Source organism: Periplaneta americana, chromosome 5 (genome assembly GCF_040183065.1).
Source record: "Periplaneta americana isolate PAMFEO1 chromosome 5, P.americana_PAMFEO1_priV1, whole genome shotgun sequence".
Taxonomy (NCBI): domain Eukaryota; kingdom Metazoa; phylum Arthropoda; class Insecta; order Blattodea; family Blattidae; genus Periplaneta; species Periplaneta americana.
The window spans coordinates 117,992,120-118,013,186 of NC_091121.1; the positions used below are offsets into that span (position 1 = coordinate 117,992,120).

Below are 21,067 nucleotides of genomic sequence, written 5' to 3' on the forward strand. Positions count from 1 at the left end.
GTAATGAGTGCAACCATGCTTAAAAGAAAAAGAAATTCATACCTGATGAAAACAAAGTTCGCTGTGATAGAGAGACTGAAGAAAGGTGAAAGTGTGGCAACTTTAGTTATAGAACTGTCCATACTAGGGAGTATATTAGCGAAGTGGAAGAGGAGTATTACTGGCAACAGTGATTTTGATACTAATTCCTGTTCAATTCTTGAAAATATTAAAACAGTAAATAGACCAACATTTCATGATGTAAACACAGTTTTGTTCGAATGGTTCACTGAAGAGAGAGAAAAAGGTAGGCCTACTCATTTATCAGAACCGATTCTTCAAGAAAAAGCTCTTGAGCTTAATACTAAGCTCGGAGTTAACCCTAACTTTACAGCTAGTAACCGGTGGCTCAATTTGTGGAAGAAGAGACATGAAGTGCAGCAATTAATAATATGCGTGTCACCTGATGCTGTTTCGGCGGAAAAGTACTAACAAGAATTCCACGAAACTGTTACTTCACTCAACTTACTGCAAAGTCAAATTTATAATAGTGATGAGATGGGTTGAATTATGGAATGCTTCTTTCTCTTATTTCTCTAGAATGCAGAGTTCTTTCATGAAAAAGACGTCACGAAAGTATAAAATGTTTCCTTGTTTTAATAATTGTCTATTTATTTATCATATGTTTTAATTGAACTACAACAAATTCCTTTCTTTTAAAATATATTTATTTGTTACATTCTTACGCTGTAATTTACAAAATTGCCCCAAGTCTCTGTTGGTAAAAATAACGATATACATTCAGAACCTGAAATAATGAGCATTGTTCTTGTGAATTCTGTAAGGTGGCTGAACTCTGAATCGATGTGTTCCCTCCTAGAATCAAACTGCCTAAAATCAAAGTGCCTACAATTTATTGAGGCTCCACTGTAATCATGTATTTAATATTTTTCTATATTGTATTTATTTGTTCCACATTTCAAAGCAACAATGTTAACATAAAATCTATGGAAAAAATACATGAAATGCAATGGAATTAAAGTAAAACAGCTTAAAACATTAAGTATATTTATTAATGTGCACAAGTAAAAACAAAGTTCTGTTACAAATATATGGAATGTAAAATATAAAACACTTTATCTGTACAATTACAATTTATGATTGTGAAATATACCATACACGTACAGTACTTTCCTGAAATTCAGAAATATGAATGAAATATGACAATATGAAAAATATAAAAAATAAACATTGTAAAAATATTACTTATACGAGTAGATGTATAAAATCCATTATAAAGGATCATTTTGAATGTAATCTTTTAAGTATAAATACACAAAGGCCTACTTTTAATATTTTATCAGTGTAAAGAATATAAAAATTGTAATTCGGCATTTCTTCTTAAATTAAAGGAAAAATAAACATTTCAATAATCTGTAATACAATTCTCCAATACCAACTGAAAAAAATCAACTGTTCTAGCTTCAAGTTCTTTCAGGAGTGAACTATAAAAAGCTGTGCTTTCTGAAATGGTGATGAAATTCTGAATTATCAATTTTAAGACTATTTCATGGTCTCTGTGGAACATAGATTATTTAAATTGCGCAGATATATACAAGTATATGGAGGTTTCCTTTTGGCATACTATGGTTTATGCTGAGTCCATATCTTTTTTGGGATTTTTCAAAGTTTTGTAGCAGGATTGGTTACAAGATTCCAATGCCTAAGTTCTTACTCTTGAACTAAAAAGTAGTCATTCACATCATCATGAACAAATTTAAATTTACGAACAGACGTGCCCCTCTGCATCACAAGATGCCCTTACTGGTATCTTTCTAATATTGTTTTGGTCTTCCCAAATATCGGGATTCTCTCCTCTGGCAATACAAGGCTGACTAGTATATAGTGAGAAATGTAACACCATTTTTATACCTTTTTGCAATACTTGATATGTAAGTTAATTATTTTTAACATATATTTGGCAGTGAAAGTAAAATTTACAATTCATTTCTTAATTGCCAAGGCAACAATTCTTGAACAGGTCTGAAATACTTACAGTACTAGTTTGACAGTAACATAGCAACCAAGTCATGTGTTACTTGAATTAATGAATCTATTGCAAAATTTAGAAATGTAATTTTGATTTATTAGTACTTTTTACATTTTTTCAAGTACGGTATTGCAAAAAGTTATTCACTAATCGCAAACTATGACTTATCTCATCTCGAATGCTTGGAAACCGAGAAACTGAGGCCCCTCGGTTTCCCAAACTGCATTCTTGACCAGGTAAGTCTCACTTTCAATTCTCGGTACATAATATACTATTGTACATTACAGAAGTAACACTTTTGCTCGAAAAAAGTGGAAAAGATGATGACAGGGTGACCAACTCTAGCATATTTTCCGGGAACTCCTGTATCTGAACTAATATTTTTGGATCCTCCCGGCTGCTGTACTGATATCCTAATCCTCCTAATTTTTCTTTAATTACCAATTCTGTAATGTAATCTAATAATAATAATAATAATAATCGCTAAATATATTTAGATATAAACTGATATTAAACATTAATGACAGTTTAGTAGGTACCAATCAATACAGTAATTCTGTTTTGGTGATCCTGTAACGTTTGGTGTAACTGTATAACTGTATGCACATATGATTGTAAAGAGTTTTTCTCAGCTCCAATTACAGATAAAAAGATTAAAATTAAATGTCCTGCGGCATCTTGTTGACAAATACAAATAAGTTAAAACTCAGAAACATGCATATTTTTAAATATTACTGTACTCAATATTGTGACCTAACTCATATTTATACTATAATTAAATAGATAGTTTATATTATTTAATATAAATCGTTCCAACTGTGAATCCTGCCTTCACACTCCAAAAAATTGCACTAAAATTGATCGTGACCAAGTTTCCCGTATTTTTGTGATTAGAAGTTGGTCACCCTAGATGATGATGATGTATGAACAAACAACATCATTATTCGGTGTTAATTTTGCTGTTCACTTACCAAAACTTGCATCAACAAATTTTTTATGTTAGCATGCTTTTGAGAAATTATTACATTAAAATCTCAAAACTATTGATAAACTCCCTTTAGATGTGTCACTATTTCAAGCTTGTACTTATCATTCACATGTTTACTGCCGAGTAAGGCCAGAGAAAGAAATAATTGGTCCATAGAAGTACAGGCTACATCATTCTGAATTACAAGCTCTTCTGAGATCGTACAGTACTAATGCAAATAAGTATGTAACAAAACTCAAATTAATAAACAAAATTATCATAATCTGCTGCAAAGATTAGATTTGTTTCTGCCGCAGTTTGCAATGGTTTGTAACCATCATGTCATGGGCATGCACACATGGACTTCACCAATATGCCCATGATAGTTGCAAACCATTGAGAAATAAACCTTTTGCTGATTAGGTCACATATTACATTAAATATAATGAGGCAACTGTACAACATATAACAGAAGAAATACCGTATTTACCCAAATACAAGACGACACTGTTTTCCAATAGCTTCTGTAAGATTTAAATTTTTAAGGTATTTCTGTTGAATTTACATTCAATTAATCCATCATTAACTCTGTTTCTAGAATATATAACGTATTTTCAAGTTTACTTACTTTTACAAAGCAGAGAAATCATTTTGATGAAATGAAATTTGTATCCCTGTAGGGACTAACAGTATAAATATTCTATTTACAAAAAACAAACTTACTTACAAATGGCTTTCAACGAACCTGGAGGTTCATTGCAACTTCATATAAGCCCACCTTCGGTCCCTATCCTGAGCAAGATCAATCCAGTTCCTATATCATATCTCACCTCCCTCAAATCCATTTTAATATTATCCTCCTATCTACGTCTCGGCCTCCCCAAAGGTCTTTTTCCGTCAGGTTTCCAACATTCTATATGCATTTCTGGATTCACCCATACTACATGCTCTGTCCATCTCAAACGTCTGGATTTAATTATTTACAAAAATATGTACACAAACTGACTAAATAGCTTTATGGAGTTGAAGCTGGAGTACAGTAAACATTTTTTTTTTTACTAATGGCAGATACTTGATTGTTCGTCAGTCACCCATGTAAAGTCAGTTGTGTATGTGGACCAGTTTACCAACAAAGTCGTTGTGCAGGGTGAGCCATAGGAGGCTGGTCTACGCTACACCAGCGATGAGATGAGATGATGGTGGAGATTTGTTGGGATATCACAGGGGAACTGGAGCTCCCCAGAGAAAACTCCTGTGTTACCTGGATCACGGGCCTGCCCAATACAAGTTATAAATCGAGAGTATATCGGGGATTGACTGCATGAGAAACACTACATATGCGGCATTATTTAGTGTACTATGCAACAAAAAAATTGGTGCAACTTGCGTATTTTTCCTAATACGTGAATTTAAGATGACTCCCCATTTTTTAAACGCAAAAATTGGGAGGGGGAGGGGGGAAAACTACTATTACATTTGGGTAAATACGGTAACATCTCAAATAAGTCTTATACTAGCACATTCTGCAAAAATTAATAGCAAAAGATACTTAAAAAAAGAATGTTACTCAATTAGAATAAACAAAAATAAATATACTGCATGAAAAGAAAGGACATTTTATTCGAAATATTTGATCTAAAATGTAATATACTATATCATTGCTTGAAAGTTCACAGAAGTTTAGTAACAGTGATCAAATTGTTGTTTTGTTATACTGTGTATTTAGGCTGTAATAACATACGGTGAGAAAGTATTCTATGGACTAAAACTGGGAAATGTCATAAATAAATGTCAATAATATAAAACTCTTAGCAAATTCTGCAATTATTAAAATTACACTTGACTAACTGTATCACTCATTTATTGTCATTTGTGGACCACTAAAATCAGTTGGTTTATCTATTTACAAAGGAAACAAGAATCACGACACTGGTATTATTAAGTACTGTACAAACATATACATTCAAGATGATTTCTTAGCATCAGACTGAAAGAACTCATTCATGTAAGGAATACTTCGCATTTTTCAGCTATTAATCCTTCTCCGGGCAACCAGGGTCCGTCGGGCCCTGGCACTACTATTTTTGTGAATAAAATTAAAACTATAATTTCTACCTACTTGAAATTTCATGACTTTGTTAATTTCTGTGTTTTTTATATTTAGGGAGGAGGAAAATATTGTAGTATTTTGCACAAATGTTCTAGAACACTTTTACTTCTTTAAAGCCTTAACCGGGCATGCAGGGTCTATTGGACCATAGTATATTTTATTGGTTTTTCTCACTTTGTAACGAGGTTTCACCCTTTCAAACCATTCAGTGATAATGTGACGGAAATGGAATGTTGGCAAAATTATTTCCGAAGCTCAACAACAATGACATTTAAAAAAATTATGCATTATAATAAATATAAATAAGTCAGTGTGAAGTTATGCTAGCCATAATACGGTGTAGTTTATAATAGAATGGGTGACTGAATCTCTCACCTTTACTTTATTTTTATATGGGAGTAATTATTATGGAAAAGCCGAAGAAAGTCAAAGAAACAAAGGTACGGTCTTTAGATGTTACAATATATTTGAATGCATCTTAGTTATGCTGTTATACTGAAGAGTTGTGATTAGGTCAAATATTCTGACAGACTCAGCGTAAGTACTTGTGTGAAGAATCCATTTAGGATTTGCTTAGAGAACCTGACCTAACAAAAGACGATTCTAGCTATGGGCCAGACGATAACGCCGATAATAGCAAATCTGATCATCAGAGTGAAGCATCAGAAGTTAGTAATCATCATTTAGAGCCACAATATGACCCTGAAACTCCTGATGATGAGGATCTATATATCAATGAGAAAAGCACTTATCATCAATGTGATCCATAAGAGGTTAGTGTCGACAGTCTAGAACTAGGATATGGGGAAAACATTCGTTCAAACTGCTAATTTCTTTGGTGAAGATGGCACCACGTGGAACTCTCAGCCTTTTCCGATAGGCTGACCTAGGGCTCACAATATTATCAAAGGGTCAATAAATAAAGTCACTCTTTCACCTGGGAAAGCTATTGATGCCTTCAATCTTTATACCGATTCAGTTATAAGTGACATAGATAAATAATCAAGAGGCTGAGCGGCTGTATTTAGAAAGAAATGTTGCACACCCATGGAAGTGTTGTAACGACACTGAATTGCGGCCATTTTTCGGTCTACTAGTAACTGCAGGACACTTCAAAGCAAATTACACTAATTATGACATTCCGCGGAGCAGCTTGTATGGTGTTCCAGTATTTAGAGTGACCATGGGTCTCAAGAGTTTCAATCTTTGCTAGCGTTTACTAGCTTTGATGACAAAACAAGAAGATCCATTTGCCGTGAGAAGGATAAGTTTTCTCTGGTTATAGATGTCTGGGAAAATGTGAATTCGAATTTTAAAAAAATATTAGGCCTATATTCCTTGTACTGATATAATGGTTGATGAGCAACTTATTCCATTCCGTGGTAGATGTCCTTTCTGTGTGTAATAAGCACAGTGAAGTGACCCGTGTGTGTAATAACTGTAAGAATGATGATGAGTGATGACGTGTGAGTGTGAGAGTGATGACTTGTAGTGTGTGAGAGGGAAGTCGTGTGAGTTCGAGAGTGATGATTTGTGAATGTGTGAGAGTAATAACGTGTGAGAGTGATGACGTGTGAGTGTGTTGATGTGAAAGCATGGGTGATAACGTGTGAGCGTGATGACGTGTGTGTGTGAGAGTAATTACGTGTGGGAGTGTGTGTGTGTGTGCTAGAAATGAGAAAATCTAAAATTTGTGTAAATGTGTGTGAGTTTTACAACGAAAGTAAAAAAAAAATTGTAGATCATACAAAAAACATGTTTCTTTTATTGCATGAAAAAACTATTAAAATTATATCATTTATATATATTATCATGGATACTTTGGTCACTCTAATAATATCATTATGAAAGAAGATTAATATTGTATACAATAAAGTGATTTTCTTCTGTCAATGTATTAAAATGGCATGTGGGTCCGACGGACCCTCCTTGCCCATCTACGTTACAAAAGTAGGTTGCCCGGAGAAGGGTTAATCATATATATTTATGGCACAATATTAAAGCAATGAGACCAGACACCGGAAATGTCTGTCATGCCTTCACAATACGAGATTTGCAAGATCTAAATTTTAGCTCTGTGAAGTCGAAGAGAAGACATGTAAGATACACAATATGAAATATTCTGTGAATATACAGTACTTAAATCAAATCAATTATATAATTACATAAGAATTTAAAAGATCATACAACATAAGTCAAGAACTGACTAGTGATTGTTATTATTTGTACTTTCCACCTTGTTAATGGAAAAGAGTTGTATTTCAAAGACAACTTGAGAGAGAATGTTCTTTACATAAAGGAGTTGTGTGTGTGTGTGTGAAAAAAAAAATATTTTCTCTTCACTGGTACAGCATGGAGAAAGTACTGGTACAGTAGATAAAATATATTAAAATATCTACTATAGCTTCCTTTTACTAAGATTCCACAAAATATATAAATCCACTTTACGAATCAAAGTTGGACTTTTGTGATGATAAAAACTGTTTTGACAGGTACACTTTCTTTGGGTACTTTCATTTTGCCTCTGTCGACCTGCTATCATTTCATATAATTACGCCCGACTTACTACTATACCTATAATATATATTTCAACATACAAGTGCCAACTACTGTACTTCAGCTGAATAACAATTCAAAGATGGATGAAAGAGGAACAATTTATAAATAAATTCTTCACTTCATAGATATTAATTAAAAATTCTTACGAATTATTAATCTTGCTTTCAAATATGATCTGTTGATTTTCAACGTGCTGAAGTATAATCACTATGTGGAGACATCCTACATGTATAACGGAATTCATTGCCCCAGTGACAAGTTATTAAATGAGGATAATGTCTACTGTTAAGAGTCAAATTTTGATGTGAGCGAAAAACAGCTACTAAATTTTGCCTGGACTCTTATTCAGAAACAAAATTTGTGTACCACTGATCTATGAGATGAGATCCTCAGCTACTCTTTCCTACTGAAGAGAAAAGCTACACTAAGGATTGTTATCACATTTGATCGAATGGTAACCAGAGTGAATGATTTCCAATATAAATCTTGGGCAATGTAAGCACAATATGTACATAATCTTGTTAGTATTATCCCAGATCACATATAGATTGCTCATTCCTATGTTCAAATCGGTTGCACTTTGAAGAGAACAACTGCCAGGATCGCCACCCATCCGCCGTAATGAACACAAGATGGCAGTACAGTCGCTAATGCAATTCAAATGGGAGTTATGACGTGACTCCTTATGTAAGAACTAGATGGCAGCATAGTAAACCTGACAAAAGTTGTCACGTCAAAGCATATAACGCAGAGCAATCTGGGTATATATGATCTAGGGTATTATCTATTCTCCTCTCTGGGATTTAGTATTGTCTATCTGCCCATGTGACTATATTCAGGATGGCAACCAGAACATGCATCGCTTCTTTAATCAGTACATTCGAGCCAAATTTACGAGTGTGAAAGTTCTCACAATTCTTGATTATATCTAGAGTTGGACACAGATTCTTGGAGCAGTTTCTCAGGAGATCATTGATTCAATTACTACCCAGAGTTCACTTGTAGTTGGTGTCTGCTACTTCAGCCCTGTTGTCTATGGCATCTTGTAAAAAATCCTATCATGTGAGTACCACCTCACAGTTGCACAGAGATCTGAATTGACTCGACTTACCTGCATTTCCTTGCAGAGCTAAACATAACACTTCAATTAGCAAACACACTATCACCAACATCAGACTGGAACCCACTGGAAGCATCAGAAGTCTTGCGATCATGCTTAGGGATGTTCGAGTAAGTATCATTGTTTGTTTTGATCTGTGACTGATAATTTGGATTTAGGAAAGAGTTCTGAAACTTTACACCATTAAGTGGGCTCTTACAGCTAAGGTTTCTCTCCTGTTTTGGTGCATTCTTGACTTGATCGAAGTCACTCAATGAATCTAAAATTTTTCCTTTCTCGCTGTCATTTTGATTTCTCTTCTTTGACATCTTCTGCTGCGGCATGTTCACGTAATTGTCGGCAGAAGGAGTTATTGGCATCACTGACTGATAACTGGGGTTGGAGAAACTCGGTGTACTGGCAGTTTCACCTTCTTGTAATCTCTTATCGGCTGCTACTTTGTCATTTTTCATTTGTCTTGAAGTGTCGTAGCCTGTGAAGTAAGAGAAGAAATAATTATCACTAGGAATCAGACAATGACATCATTTTCTAATCAATTTAAGATGAAAACTAAAGACATTTCTCCGTTCATTATTAATGTGCAACACTTTTTAATTATTGTAAATAGCTGATTTTCACAATATTTGGCATTAGGTGTATTTGTTACAACTGATTTATTTTGTTTTCTAGCATTTCTTCCATTCCCTGCATGTTTTCACCCAACAAGGCAGTGACTGCTCCATGAGCCTTTGTTACAGATTACATTCCTAGTCACAGACCCCTCTTCCTTACAGCTAGTGAAGAGAAACAAAAATGTATTTTCACTTTTAATGGAAAACAGAGCGATTTATTAATTTTTACAATTTTCAAATAGTACACTTCGTATCTTCGAAATGGTTGAATATTCTGTCGAACATCACATTTTTCTCGTTCGGTATTTTAAAGAAGAAATGTGAGAATTGCACTGGCAAGTTTCATAGATGTTATGCTAAGCATATTGTGTCTTCAAAATCGTGTATTCTAAGGTGGTTCTGAACGTGGCAAGAAACTGTTCAGTGTTAAATACAATAAAAAATAGTTTTAATATTCCCGTTTTTAAGTAATGGTTTTAATAGTATTAGCAAAAATGCCGTAAAAATACTATAATTCATTCTCGCTTTTAAGAAACCCTGCTTTAAGAAAAATTTCGCTGAATGGATTTGCGAATATACAACTTGCTTCACGCTTTAGGATAATTCCAAACTTGTTTCAAAGGACTGTGACTGACTTCTGAACAGGGACGCTAACTTGAAGAAAATATTGGGTGGGGAGGGGGGAGGCAAGTCAACAGACTATTTAAAAATGGCGCAAACCATGCCAAAACTAGTCACAAAGGTATAGTATCTTCTGAAGTTTTAATAGTTAACACAGTACATAATTAAAAGTTGCTAGTTTAACAAATTTTAAAGTATTGTCATATTCGAGCCTTATTTTTATTTTAAAAATTGACAGCTCAAAAACTATTTGATTTGGGAAGGTAAAACTTAAATGAGTATATGTAATATACCAAGAGGAGTGTACACACCAAAAAATCAAGTCTAGCTCAGTAAATGTAGAAAATATATTATTTTAGTATAATCCCCACTTAAAACACTTACGCTTCATATCATTTTGGTTTTTGTTTTATTCCATTTGGTATATTAATAAAAATATTTAGTCTTGTAAACCAAAACGAAGGAATACCACTTTAAAACTTCAAAGAAAAGATGATAACAATGAATATACTGACACACAGACATAGAAACCAATTTCTAAATGGAAATTCTCAGAGATGATAGTATCACCATAAAAACGCACCAAGATGGTCTGCTTCAACATCAGATTCACTGCTGTTTCTACTGGTGCTCAACATTGGTTTCTCCTCCATTGTTTTTGGACCCTCAGTCTCTGGACTGCGCAAGCGTCGTTGCTGCTGCAGGTGTGGCGAGAAGCTAAACACATTGCCCTCTTTGCGTCGAGGACTGAAGATGACCTCAGGTGCAGGACTCTTCATACACAAGTATCCCGAGCTCTCGCCATCAACTGATGTCGCACCTTGTGGACCATGTTGACTGTGCAGAAAAGGTAATCTATTACCAGCTTCGCCAAATAGAAAAGATATAGTACACATTTTGTACCACCATTGTCACTATTGTTGTTGTTACAACCTACAACAGGTTGCTGCAGTTACTATATTTGCAATCTTCATCATCATCATTAGATCCCGGATTTTTTGTAATATGAAAGTGAGAAATATGTAGCCTAGATAAATATGTAATAAATTAAATAAATATGTAACTTAAGAATCTAAGTTTCATTAAATGGATTTTTATTTATACTTATCCTGAACTAAAAAGAGAGTTTAAAGCACAATGATTATCACATTTATCTCATTGTAATATTTATTGTATGAAGAAGAACAATTGAGCTTCAGAAAGGGAAAAGGTATGAGAGACTCCTGCAAACAATTAGCGAAAGATACCTAGAGAGGAATAATGAAGTGTGTGTAGTATTTGTGGACTTAAGGCAGCGTGGATTGGAATAAACTGATGGAGATCTGAAGAAAGTTGGTGAATTGGAAAGAGAGGAAGCTGTTCAGTAATCTTTATATCAGGGATGAGACGATATTAGCTCCCAATGATGGTAGAAGAGCTCGACCTTGATCACGAGCACATAGCGCATCCACTAAATAGCGTCGTAACGTAGACAAAGGGATGTACATGCACATGCAGCGAATAAAGGCAGCAATTATTACAATAACTTGCGTTACTATATTTCTGGGTATGTAATAGGGCTAATTACTCAGTTGTTTAATATACATGTACATATATAAACAAATCACAAAGGGAAGGGTTTTTTAGGAACAAAAAGAGAAATAGGAAAAGTTAATTGTATGTAAACCATTTTCTTGTTAAAAGCAATTATTTATTATGTAAATACTTCACTTCATTGGTTAGGAGAAACTAATAGGATCTACCTGCTCGACGTGTGTGATCTCTAAGTACTTTTGAGTATTTGTTGAAAAAATAATAATGACAATATCGATTGAAATAGAGTATATTGATTGTGTGATTGTGAAAATGTAGTCCTTACTCTTCAGTCGTGATTATGTAATGAGTTTTCTTAGAGTGATTTTTGAGATGCACGTAAGACGAAAAAAACAAATTGATTAAATTAAGATATTGAGAGCCATCGTAATTTTTGGGGTCAATCATTTAAGGGGATATGTATGACTTTTAAAACTTCCACAATTTTCGGCCAAAATTTGTGAAATTTAAACTACTATATAAACAGATCTATAATAATATCATCTGTACAAAATATGGTGCAATTAAGTCTAATGGTTTTGAAATTATATTTTTAAGTATATTTTATATTGACGTTACTAAAAAAGCTCTTTGCATCAAAGTTTTCAAAATGTTTAGTTCATATTTGCTCAAAATCTTTAAAATAGTTATTGGAATAAAAGTGAATTAGCTTTTTGAGCTTAGTAATAGTATAAGTTAAAGTGCAATCAAAGGTAAAATATTATTTCTAAATTAAAGAAACACGTAGTCTAATAAAAGTAAATATCCAGAAGCAAGCAACAAATAAAACATCAACAATACATTTAAAATAAAGAAATGAAAGGAATCTAGATACAATCTACTGACCCAAATGTAAATTAATTTACCTCCGATGTCAATTCCGAAATCAATTTATTTCTCTCTTCTCCTGAATAATGCCTATATATATTTTTTTAATGTTGCGTCTCATAATGCCGTTTTATGTTGCTTTTTTTGCAAATGATATATTTTTTTTTTTACACAACAAACACTGGACTTCATCACCATGTTCGAAGCATAAATATTGTATCGTCCACTCTTCCTTGAAAGCTTTAAGCGCTTCCATTCCGTCATGATGTGCTGTGTTCTAAGATCTGTACATCCTTTAGCAATGTTTACAGGTAAAAGAGCTCCACGCGCGCAGAGGGCATAAAAGAGCTCTCGCTCGAAATTATTAGTCACCATCGCAAGACTGCTTTATATGAAACAAAGAATCAAAGTTACAATATGAGAAGAAATGCCAGAGAGAAGTGGAATAGGGAAAGGAGTACGACAAGGATGTCCTTTATCACCTACCCTGTTCAACATCTATTTGGAGGATTTAGTGAAAAACTGTTTTCAGAACATGGGAGGAGTGACAGTAGGAAGAAGAAGAATAAAGTGCATAAGATTTGCAGTTGATATGGAGTTGTCAGCAGAAGATGAGATAAAACTAAGGGATATGCTGTGGAGCTAAATGACATCTGTGAGCAGTATGGGATGAAGATAAAATTACAAAAAAGACGAAGACTATGGTTATCGGAAGAAAAATAAAAAAAAGTAAACATGACTTGAGCCAGTGGACAGCTTCAAATACTTGGGATGCACTATAAGCAGTAACACGAGCTGCTGTCAGGAAATCAAAAGGAGGATAGCAAACAGAAAATAGAAAAAGGAGCATCTTCTGCAGACCTCTTGAAAACTAACTAAGGAAGAGACTAGTGAAGTGCTTTGTGTGGAGAGTGGCACATAGATATACGACACAGTGAAGAGATATGGAGAAGAATTGAGCGTGTAAAATGGACAGACAGAATAAGAAATGAAGCTGTGCTGTTCTCTCATGAGTCATCTGGCAAGAGAACCAGACTCAGAACCCAACAACCACGTCCACTGGAATTTGAGTCATTAGAGCACATACAGCATGTAATTCAATTAATGCACTGCGTAATATTTTTCGAGAGCACATAATTAGTGTCTTAAATGCTCAATTAGTGGTATTGTCTGATAAACATTTCAAACTGCTATAATGTGGTAAGTCAGACTTTTTTTAAATTGCATTTATTAATAGTAGCTGTTCTTTTGTTCCGTGCATGCGCATTGCATAATCAGGACTCTTTTCCTCTGTGTGAGTGAATTGTGTGGTCTCGACTCTTATGCTATTGCGTGCCAGGAGCCAGAATGCGGGAACTGTGTGAACAACTATAACAATCGTATCTATGTGTCTGAATATTTTCATCAATTTATTTTTACCTGTTGATGTATTCGTGGTCACTGTCATCAAATGTCGGAGACACCATATTACCATAAGACGGAGAATTCATCATACTGAGATAGTCATTCTCAAGACCTTCCATCCACTGAGCATTCATATCCATGTACGGATCATTGAGATCAACATAATACTGAAAGCACAAAGATATCACATGTCCTATAAATGGCATTAACATACTCTTTCCTGAGTAGGAAGATTACTTCATGATGTCGAAAGAAATCATAGAAAATGAAATTCTATGACAATATTTTTATGAGTCTACATTCTTATTTTAAATTGTATGGTAACAAAATAAGTTCTGATATAATTAATATTTCTTTCTAGAATAAATGTACACGCAAATGGCAAGTACTCACCCTTCTTACACTCTCCTCCAACATATTTCCCAACTGTTCCGCCAGGTCACCAAAAGATGGCCTCTGAGTGGCCCGAGTTAGCCAACATTTCATCATGACATCGTAACTGCAAATTAATTTATACATTAAAACTTTAATTTCCTAATTTCTGTAAGATGAAGGCAGTTCTTAATTCAATAACCACTTTGTGACAAAGCAACACGTGAACAATGACAAATGAAAAAGAATACTAGAAGGAAAATTATCTTTCAGCCATTTTTTGTCCACTAGAACTGTCACATAATCTATGAATGAAAACCTTATTCTGGAAGTAATATAATCTAAAACAATGGGTATGATGATGAACAGAAGTGATTATTTTATCAATGACTTTTTCAGCTGCAGGAATTATTCTGCATCAAAATCTGGTGTGGGAGAGAAATAGCTGACAAATTTTGCTTGGAATCCTCCATCAGGGACAGGGTTTTTTTTTATGTAGTTATGAAGATAACACATACGAGTATTAACTCACTATAATTTTTATGCATTTAGTGTTACAAAAATATTGATTTTGTGGTAGATGGAGAATCACTAAGATGGCTCTTTGGACCACATTTATTCTGTCAGTTGAATAAATAATAATGCAGTGAGGATGGCCCATCAAAATGGGTAGAATAATTTCCAGTGTGTTCATAAACTAAACAGTTCGCAGTGTAGGTAATACTGGGCAAAGACGAATGGAGATGCGGCAGAACTTGGAACTACTTTAATACTACAGCTGTTATGTACGGCCATTTGACGAGTGCTGTGTACAGTCTTGTTCCCTTTCACATGTGGATAGGTAGCTATGGATCGAAAGTCTAATAGTAAAATTTACGAGCAAGATCGTTGTGTTATCTACAATCTCATCAAGTTGGCAGATGTAAAGAAGGAACAAGGCATGAAAATCCCCATTGAGAAAGCAACAGAATCAGCTGTGGCAATGACTGGTTAATTTGAAGAAAATGAAAGGAGACCCATTGCAAAGAAAGTGATGGAAGCAAGATGATATCTCCTCGATAGTCAATACAAATATGTAGCCAATCAGATTTAGAGTAGAGAGTATGTATCAGTTCCAGTGCTGCTTGTTTCATTTCATTCGACAATGAATCAATTTTTCTGATAGTTTGTATCAGGTCTATTCTGTAGTCAATGGAAACGTACTCCAGAAGTGAGTTAGATACGAATAATTTTTCTGGTTCTAATTTTGGAATGTATTTTTCTCTAAAATCTTGTGTAAATTGAAAGAATCTGTTTTGAGTCTTCAGTTTTCTCTTTTGGAGTCGATAATTATATCAATAATGATCTTGGGGCATCCTTAATAATTTTTCTAACAGTAACAGGGTCCGTTTATTTCCTGTTTTATAGGATTATTGTTGTTGTTGTTTTTTTAATTATTTGCATTGCTATAAGGGCTGCGTTTTACTGCTCCTGTAAAATCAGCTCCTTTGCTGTGTTTTGAACCTTCTCACATTTCTCCAGAACTGTTGAAGAAGCTGTAACTAAATTTCAACAATCATATAAAAATTTCTGTATTTATGTAGCCTAACCTTTGTAAGTTGAATTTAACACTGATCTTGAACTCCCCATTTGCTTTTTAGCAAATTTTTTCAGAATTCTACAGCTTTTAGAAGCTTTTTTTCTGCTGTATTTTCTACGTGTTTCGATGCTAATTTTTGGTCTAGGTATATGCCAAAATATTTTGATTATTGTTGTTGACTGGTATCTTTTCCAACTATTTTCAGTTGAATGTTTGGTAAATTATGATATAAGGTGTAAGCTTGATAGAATGTTTTGTTAGTATTAATCATATTATTTTTACAGCAATTTGCTAAAGAAGTAAGACTAAATGCTTTATTCATTGCGTATAACAATTTGTTTGTTGCTTATGTCAAAATTTAGTGCCTGAACAAAAAAACTACATAAATAATTAAATAACTAAATAAGTTAGTACATATACATACATATATATAATAATTCGGCAAGTGCATAACTTTACTACATTGCATATCTTTAAGTAGAACTATGTGTGAGTGTGCGAGAAATGAAACTAGGAGAATATAAGGAGAACAAGGAGAATACAGGGATTACGGGAAGGCAAGGAGAACAAGGGAAAAAAAAGGAGAAAAGAGGAATGCAAGGAGAACAAGAGGAGTGCAAGGGGGACACAAAGAGAACAATGGGACATAAGGAGAAGAAAGGGAAGGCAAGGAGAACAAGAGGAAGACAAGCAGATCAAGGGAAACATAAGGAGAACAATGGGAACATAAGGAGAACACTGAGAATCCAAAGAGAACAAGGAAAATATACAAGACTGTTGCATTTTTATGTGATAGTCAATTCCCAAGATACCCCCCCCCCCACAACACCTAGTGAGGAGAAAGAGTTCTACGTGAAAATCCTACCCTCTTTTGTGTTATCACTAAAAACATAGTGAAGTAGTCTCTTTGTTAACTGCTTATCAAAGAACAGTGTAAACTTTTGTTTCATATACCGGTAATAAAGATTTCTGGAAAACTGGAGTCTGATGAGAAAGAACGAATACCAGTTTAACACATTCCGTAGAGTACAGAATCAGAAAATATTAAATTTTCAGTCAGTAGAAGTCGTGTACACTAATGTAATTTTTCTGGTGAAAAAGTTTGAGATATACATTTCATTTGGAACTGTTTTTTTTTTATGTAAGTAAATAATATTCAAATATGAATTGTTATTGCAATTTCAGATCATATTTTTCTAGTAAAAGGTATTACAGTATATTTAATTTGTAGGTCTATTATTTCTGATTGAATTAACTTGCTGATACCAAATATAAATAAAATCTGTCTAATGATTTATGACAAATTGCTATACACTGACAGGTATATAGCATGCCATAAATCATTTTTAGGTGCAAAAAGCAGTTTATTTCCCTGAAAATCTAAAAAAATAAATTAAAAAAATAATAATAGTAAAAAATAAATAAAAATTTAAAAAATTTGATGTGTCACAATTTTATTATTTATATTTCGATGAATAAAAAATTGAAGAGTGGAAATCTGAATACATTCTGCTGAAATGTTAGGAAACAAATGCAGTGTCTGGAAGAAGAAGAAGAAGAAGAAGAAGGAGGAGGAGGAGGAGGGAGGAGGAGGAGGAGGAATGGGGAAGGAGAAAACCGTCTTAAAATCGACATGTTTTCAAAACACAGATCAGCAGCTAATACCGATAAAGCCTCAGAGCATATTGATTTGGTAGAATAAAAGATTTATTCAATACAATATGATAGAAAGAAATGCCTTACGCTTCCTATGTCATGAATATTTTTTATCATTATCATTATCATTATTATTACTGGTTACATCATATAAGTTTAAATATTAAATAGAAAATTGTGTTTAGTGTTTAATTATAGTCACTGGTCTAAAATTGCGTTTAATATAACCGTGAAAATGATTAAAACTGCTAAACTTCATTGAGGACAAAAAGTTTAAGTTATTTGTAGACCTTATAGAAATGTTTGCACATATACAAAATACTACCTACATACTTCAACACAATTAATAAAAAATGTTAGTAGATTTTGTGTTAAAGTTTGAGCTTTTCATGCTAACACAAGCGTATTTTCAAATTGATTCATAAGAAACTACTGTATATGAATATTTATTTGAAGGTTCAAATAATAACAGGCCTATGGTATGACCTTGCAGTTAAAGTGACTATAAACCTATGGTGCATGGTAAATAGGTTGTAAGTCAGAAATGGATAATTTTGAGTTATGATCTCCAAGTGATTATAAAAAATGCACTCGTTATGGTATAAAGAGCATATGTGTATCCTCTTCCACGATAATGTAGAGTGTCAGATTTCTAGTCCATCATAATGATATTGGTCCTCATTTCAAACTTTGCTTTTGCTCTACTGAAAACTTGCAATTTATGACTTAAGCCCTTTTTGCCGCACACCACAGAACTAAAGCTTAAGACAAAGAAATATGGTATTACATTATTTAATACATAGACTTACAGTTCTTTTGTAGCATACTGTGGCTGTTCCATTCTATAGCCTTCCACCAACTTATTGTATAACTTTTCATCTGCTTCCATTCCTATAATAAAAGATAATTTGATTAATGAAGTACATACTGTAATAATACGTCAGCCATTCAATAACTAAGGAGACCAATGACTATAACATATATAGAATTCATAGGCACCGCACCAACACAAAAGTTGGAAAAAATTTTCATTGCCGTTTCTCAAAAATTTCTTTACATATTTTACAGAACATAACATCGTCTGATTTTTATATAATAACTTACTTACTTACAAATGACTTTTAAGGGACCCGAAGGTTCACTGCCACCCTCACATAAGCCCGCCATCAGTCCCTATCCTGAGCAAGATTAATCCAGTCTCTATCATCATATCCCACCTCCCTCAAATCCATTTTAATATTATCTTCCCATCTACGTCTCGGCCTCCCCAAAGGTATTTTTCCCTCCGGTCTCACAACTAACACTCTATATGCATTTCTGGATTCGCCCACACGTGCTACATGCCCTGCCCATCTCAAACGTCTGGATTTAATGTTCCTAATTATGTCAGGTGAAGAATACAATGCATGCAGTTCTGCGTTGTGTAACTTTCTCCATTCTCCTGTAACTTCATCCCTCTTAGCCCCAAATATTTTCCTAAGCTCCTTATTCTCAAACACCCTTAGCCTCTGTCCTTGTCTCAAAGTGAGAGTCCAAGTTTCACAACCATACAGAACAACCAGTAATAAAACTGTTTTATAAATTCTTTCAGCTTTTGTTGAGAGCAAACAAGATGACAAAAGCTTCTCAACCGAATAATAATACACATTTCCCATATTTATTCTACGTTTAATCTCCCAAGTGTCATTTACTGATTTTTTATATAATAACTTACCCATGGAAATTGCTTAATCCAAGATGGTTGGAAACTATGGCTCTTATGCATTACCTTTCACCTTTCACCACTTTGTTCACCCTTGCAGTAATGATGAATAAGAGCTATTATTTTCACGTCCACAATTTATTATTCTGTTCTCATTCAATGTTTTATTTTTAATAGTTTTCTTTATTAAGAATTTAGTCATTATCAATAGCACATCGCAATTACTAACACTTAGCAAGCAAGTACGCAAGATGACTATCATCACTCGAAACGGTCACTTTTAAATTTAATTGTTTATGAAAAAATATTGACCATTAATAATAATAATAATAATAATAATAATAATAATAATAATAATAATAATAATAATTTGTTAACTGATATTACGCAACAATACAGTCGAATACACTGTTGATTCCGTATTATTATTTCTGCTTGATACCTACTTATGAGTTCATGACTGTTACTGTTCAATCACAACAGTTTATACATTTGACTTGAACTGAAAAAATGTAGTTCATAGACTAAGAAGTGGAGTCGCCATTGTGTCATGTGTGAGAATTAATAAATCTCAAATGCAAGAGGAAAGAAAGGCAGGAAGCATTATGAGTTGCGTCACTAAGATGTTCATTGCGACAGCTATGGATCTCAAATAATCATTCTTGGCTTACGTCCTAATTCATCTTTCAAACAATTATTTTTTTTTAACATGAGGAATCTCTCTCTTGGTAGAGGGATTCCTTTATTCATTTTCTTGGGAGTTAGCAATGCCCCTGACTTTATAAGTTGAGGGGACCAAAGATGCCTTTTCCCCCTTCCCCAAAGTTAGCGCCTATGATATTGTTACCTATGTACTATATTCTGTGAACATAAAAGGCAATCTTTGTCATTACTGCATATCTACCAGATAATAATACATGTAAAATATTCTAAATTAATTTTAAAAGATAATGTGCCCAATTGAAGCATGCACATTGACTGAACAACATCAGTGATACAGTTTTGCAACAGAAAGTATAAAACGTGCAGAAATTTATTCAAGAATGTATGAAGTTTCGGGAAAACACTGAAATTGAAATTTTATGCATTCAATTGTTCATAACCGTCTGAAGTAATACATCATAACACTTGTGTAAGATGGATCCCGAAAAAGTTCACAGTTTAGGAAGAAAGAAAGAAGGGTCAGGATAAACGTGATTTGAAAAAAATGTTATTTGGCGGGAGGAAATATAATGTATGATGAAACGTGGATAAATCATTTCGAGCCACAATCCAAGGGGCAGAGCATGGAGTGGAGGCATCCATCTTTACATGTTAAGAAAAAATTCAAATTTCAACCACATGCATACAAAACTATGACGATTCTGTCTTGGGATATTAAAGGGATATTTTACTGTCACTTTCTGGAAGAGTGTCGTACTGTGAATAGTGAGCACCAATATTATACCAACTTGCTGAGAAACAAAAAGAAGCCAGTGTTACTACAAAGAGATTATGGAATACAAAGAAAGCTTCTTCTTCTTCTTCTTCTGCTTCTCTTTCCCTTCTCCTTCTCCTCCTCCTCCTCCTCCTCCTCCTTCTTCTTTAGGATAACACTCACCCTTACTGTGCCCATTAACACAGATGTGGACATTTGGGCCAAGAAATTTTGCCACATCCCACTTGTAGCCTAGCTCTCGCAACACTGGATTATCATATGGTTGGTGCCATGAAAGATGCCCTCAGAGGAGTCAAATTTAATGATAATAATAACGAAGAGAAGACAAAAGTGCAAGACTGACTACGACATCAGGATAAAGGTTTCTTCCATGCAAGAATTAACAGCTTGCAGAGTGATAGGATAAATGCATGCTTCTAGTAGAAGTGACAAAACTTACAGACTTCTAAATACAGTTCAATTTGGTTATAGCATCATCGAAGGAGCTAAAGAAATGACG

At 33.9% G+C, this 21,067-nt stretch overlaps 1 protein-coding gene across 3 annotated transcripts in view; it reads right to left on the reverse strand.

Annotated features, from left to right (window-relative positions):
• Window positions 1-1,030: 1,030 nt before the first annotated feature.
• The window catches only part of LOC138700100 (vascular endothelial growth factor receptor 1-like), a 343,737-nt gene continuing 323,700 nt past the window's right edge, over window positions 1,031-21,067 (reverse strand). For all 3 annotated transcript variants that reach the window (XM_069826422.1, XM_069826423.1, XM_069826421.1), the window contains exons 23-27: window positions 18,238-18,319; window positions 14,215-14,320; window positions 13,837-13,988; window positions 10,601-10,854; window positions 1,031-9,257 (exon numbers count right to left, since the gene is read on the reverse strand). In XM_069826422.1, coding sequence (XP_069682523.1) covers window positions 8,809-9,257; window positions 10,601-10,854; window positions 13,837-13,988; window positions 14,215-14,320; window positions 18,238-18,319 — 1,043 coding nt within the window. In that variant the 3' untranslated portion in view covers window positions 1,031-8,808. The remainder of the gene's footprint in view (window positions 9,258-10,600; window positions 10,855-13,836; window positions 13,989-14,214; window positions 14,321-18,237; window positions 18,320-21,067) is intronic.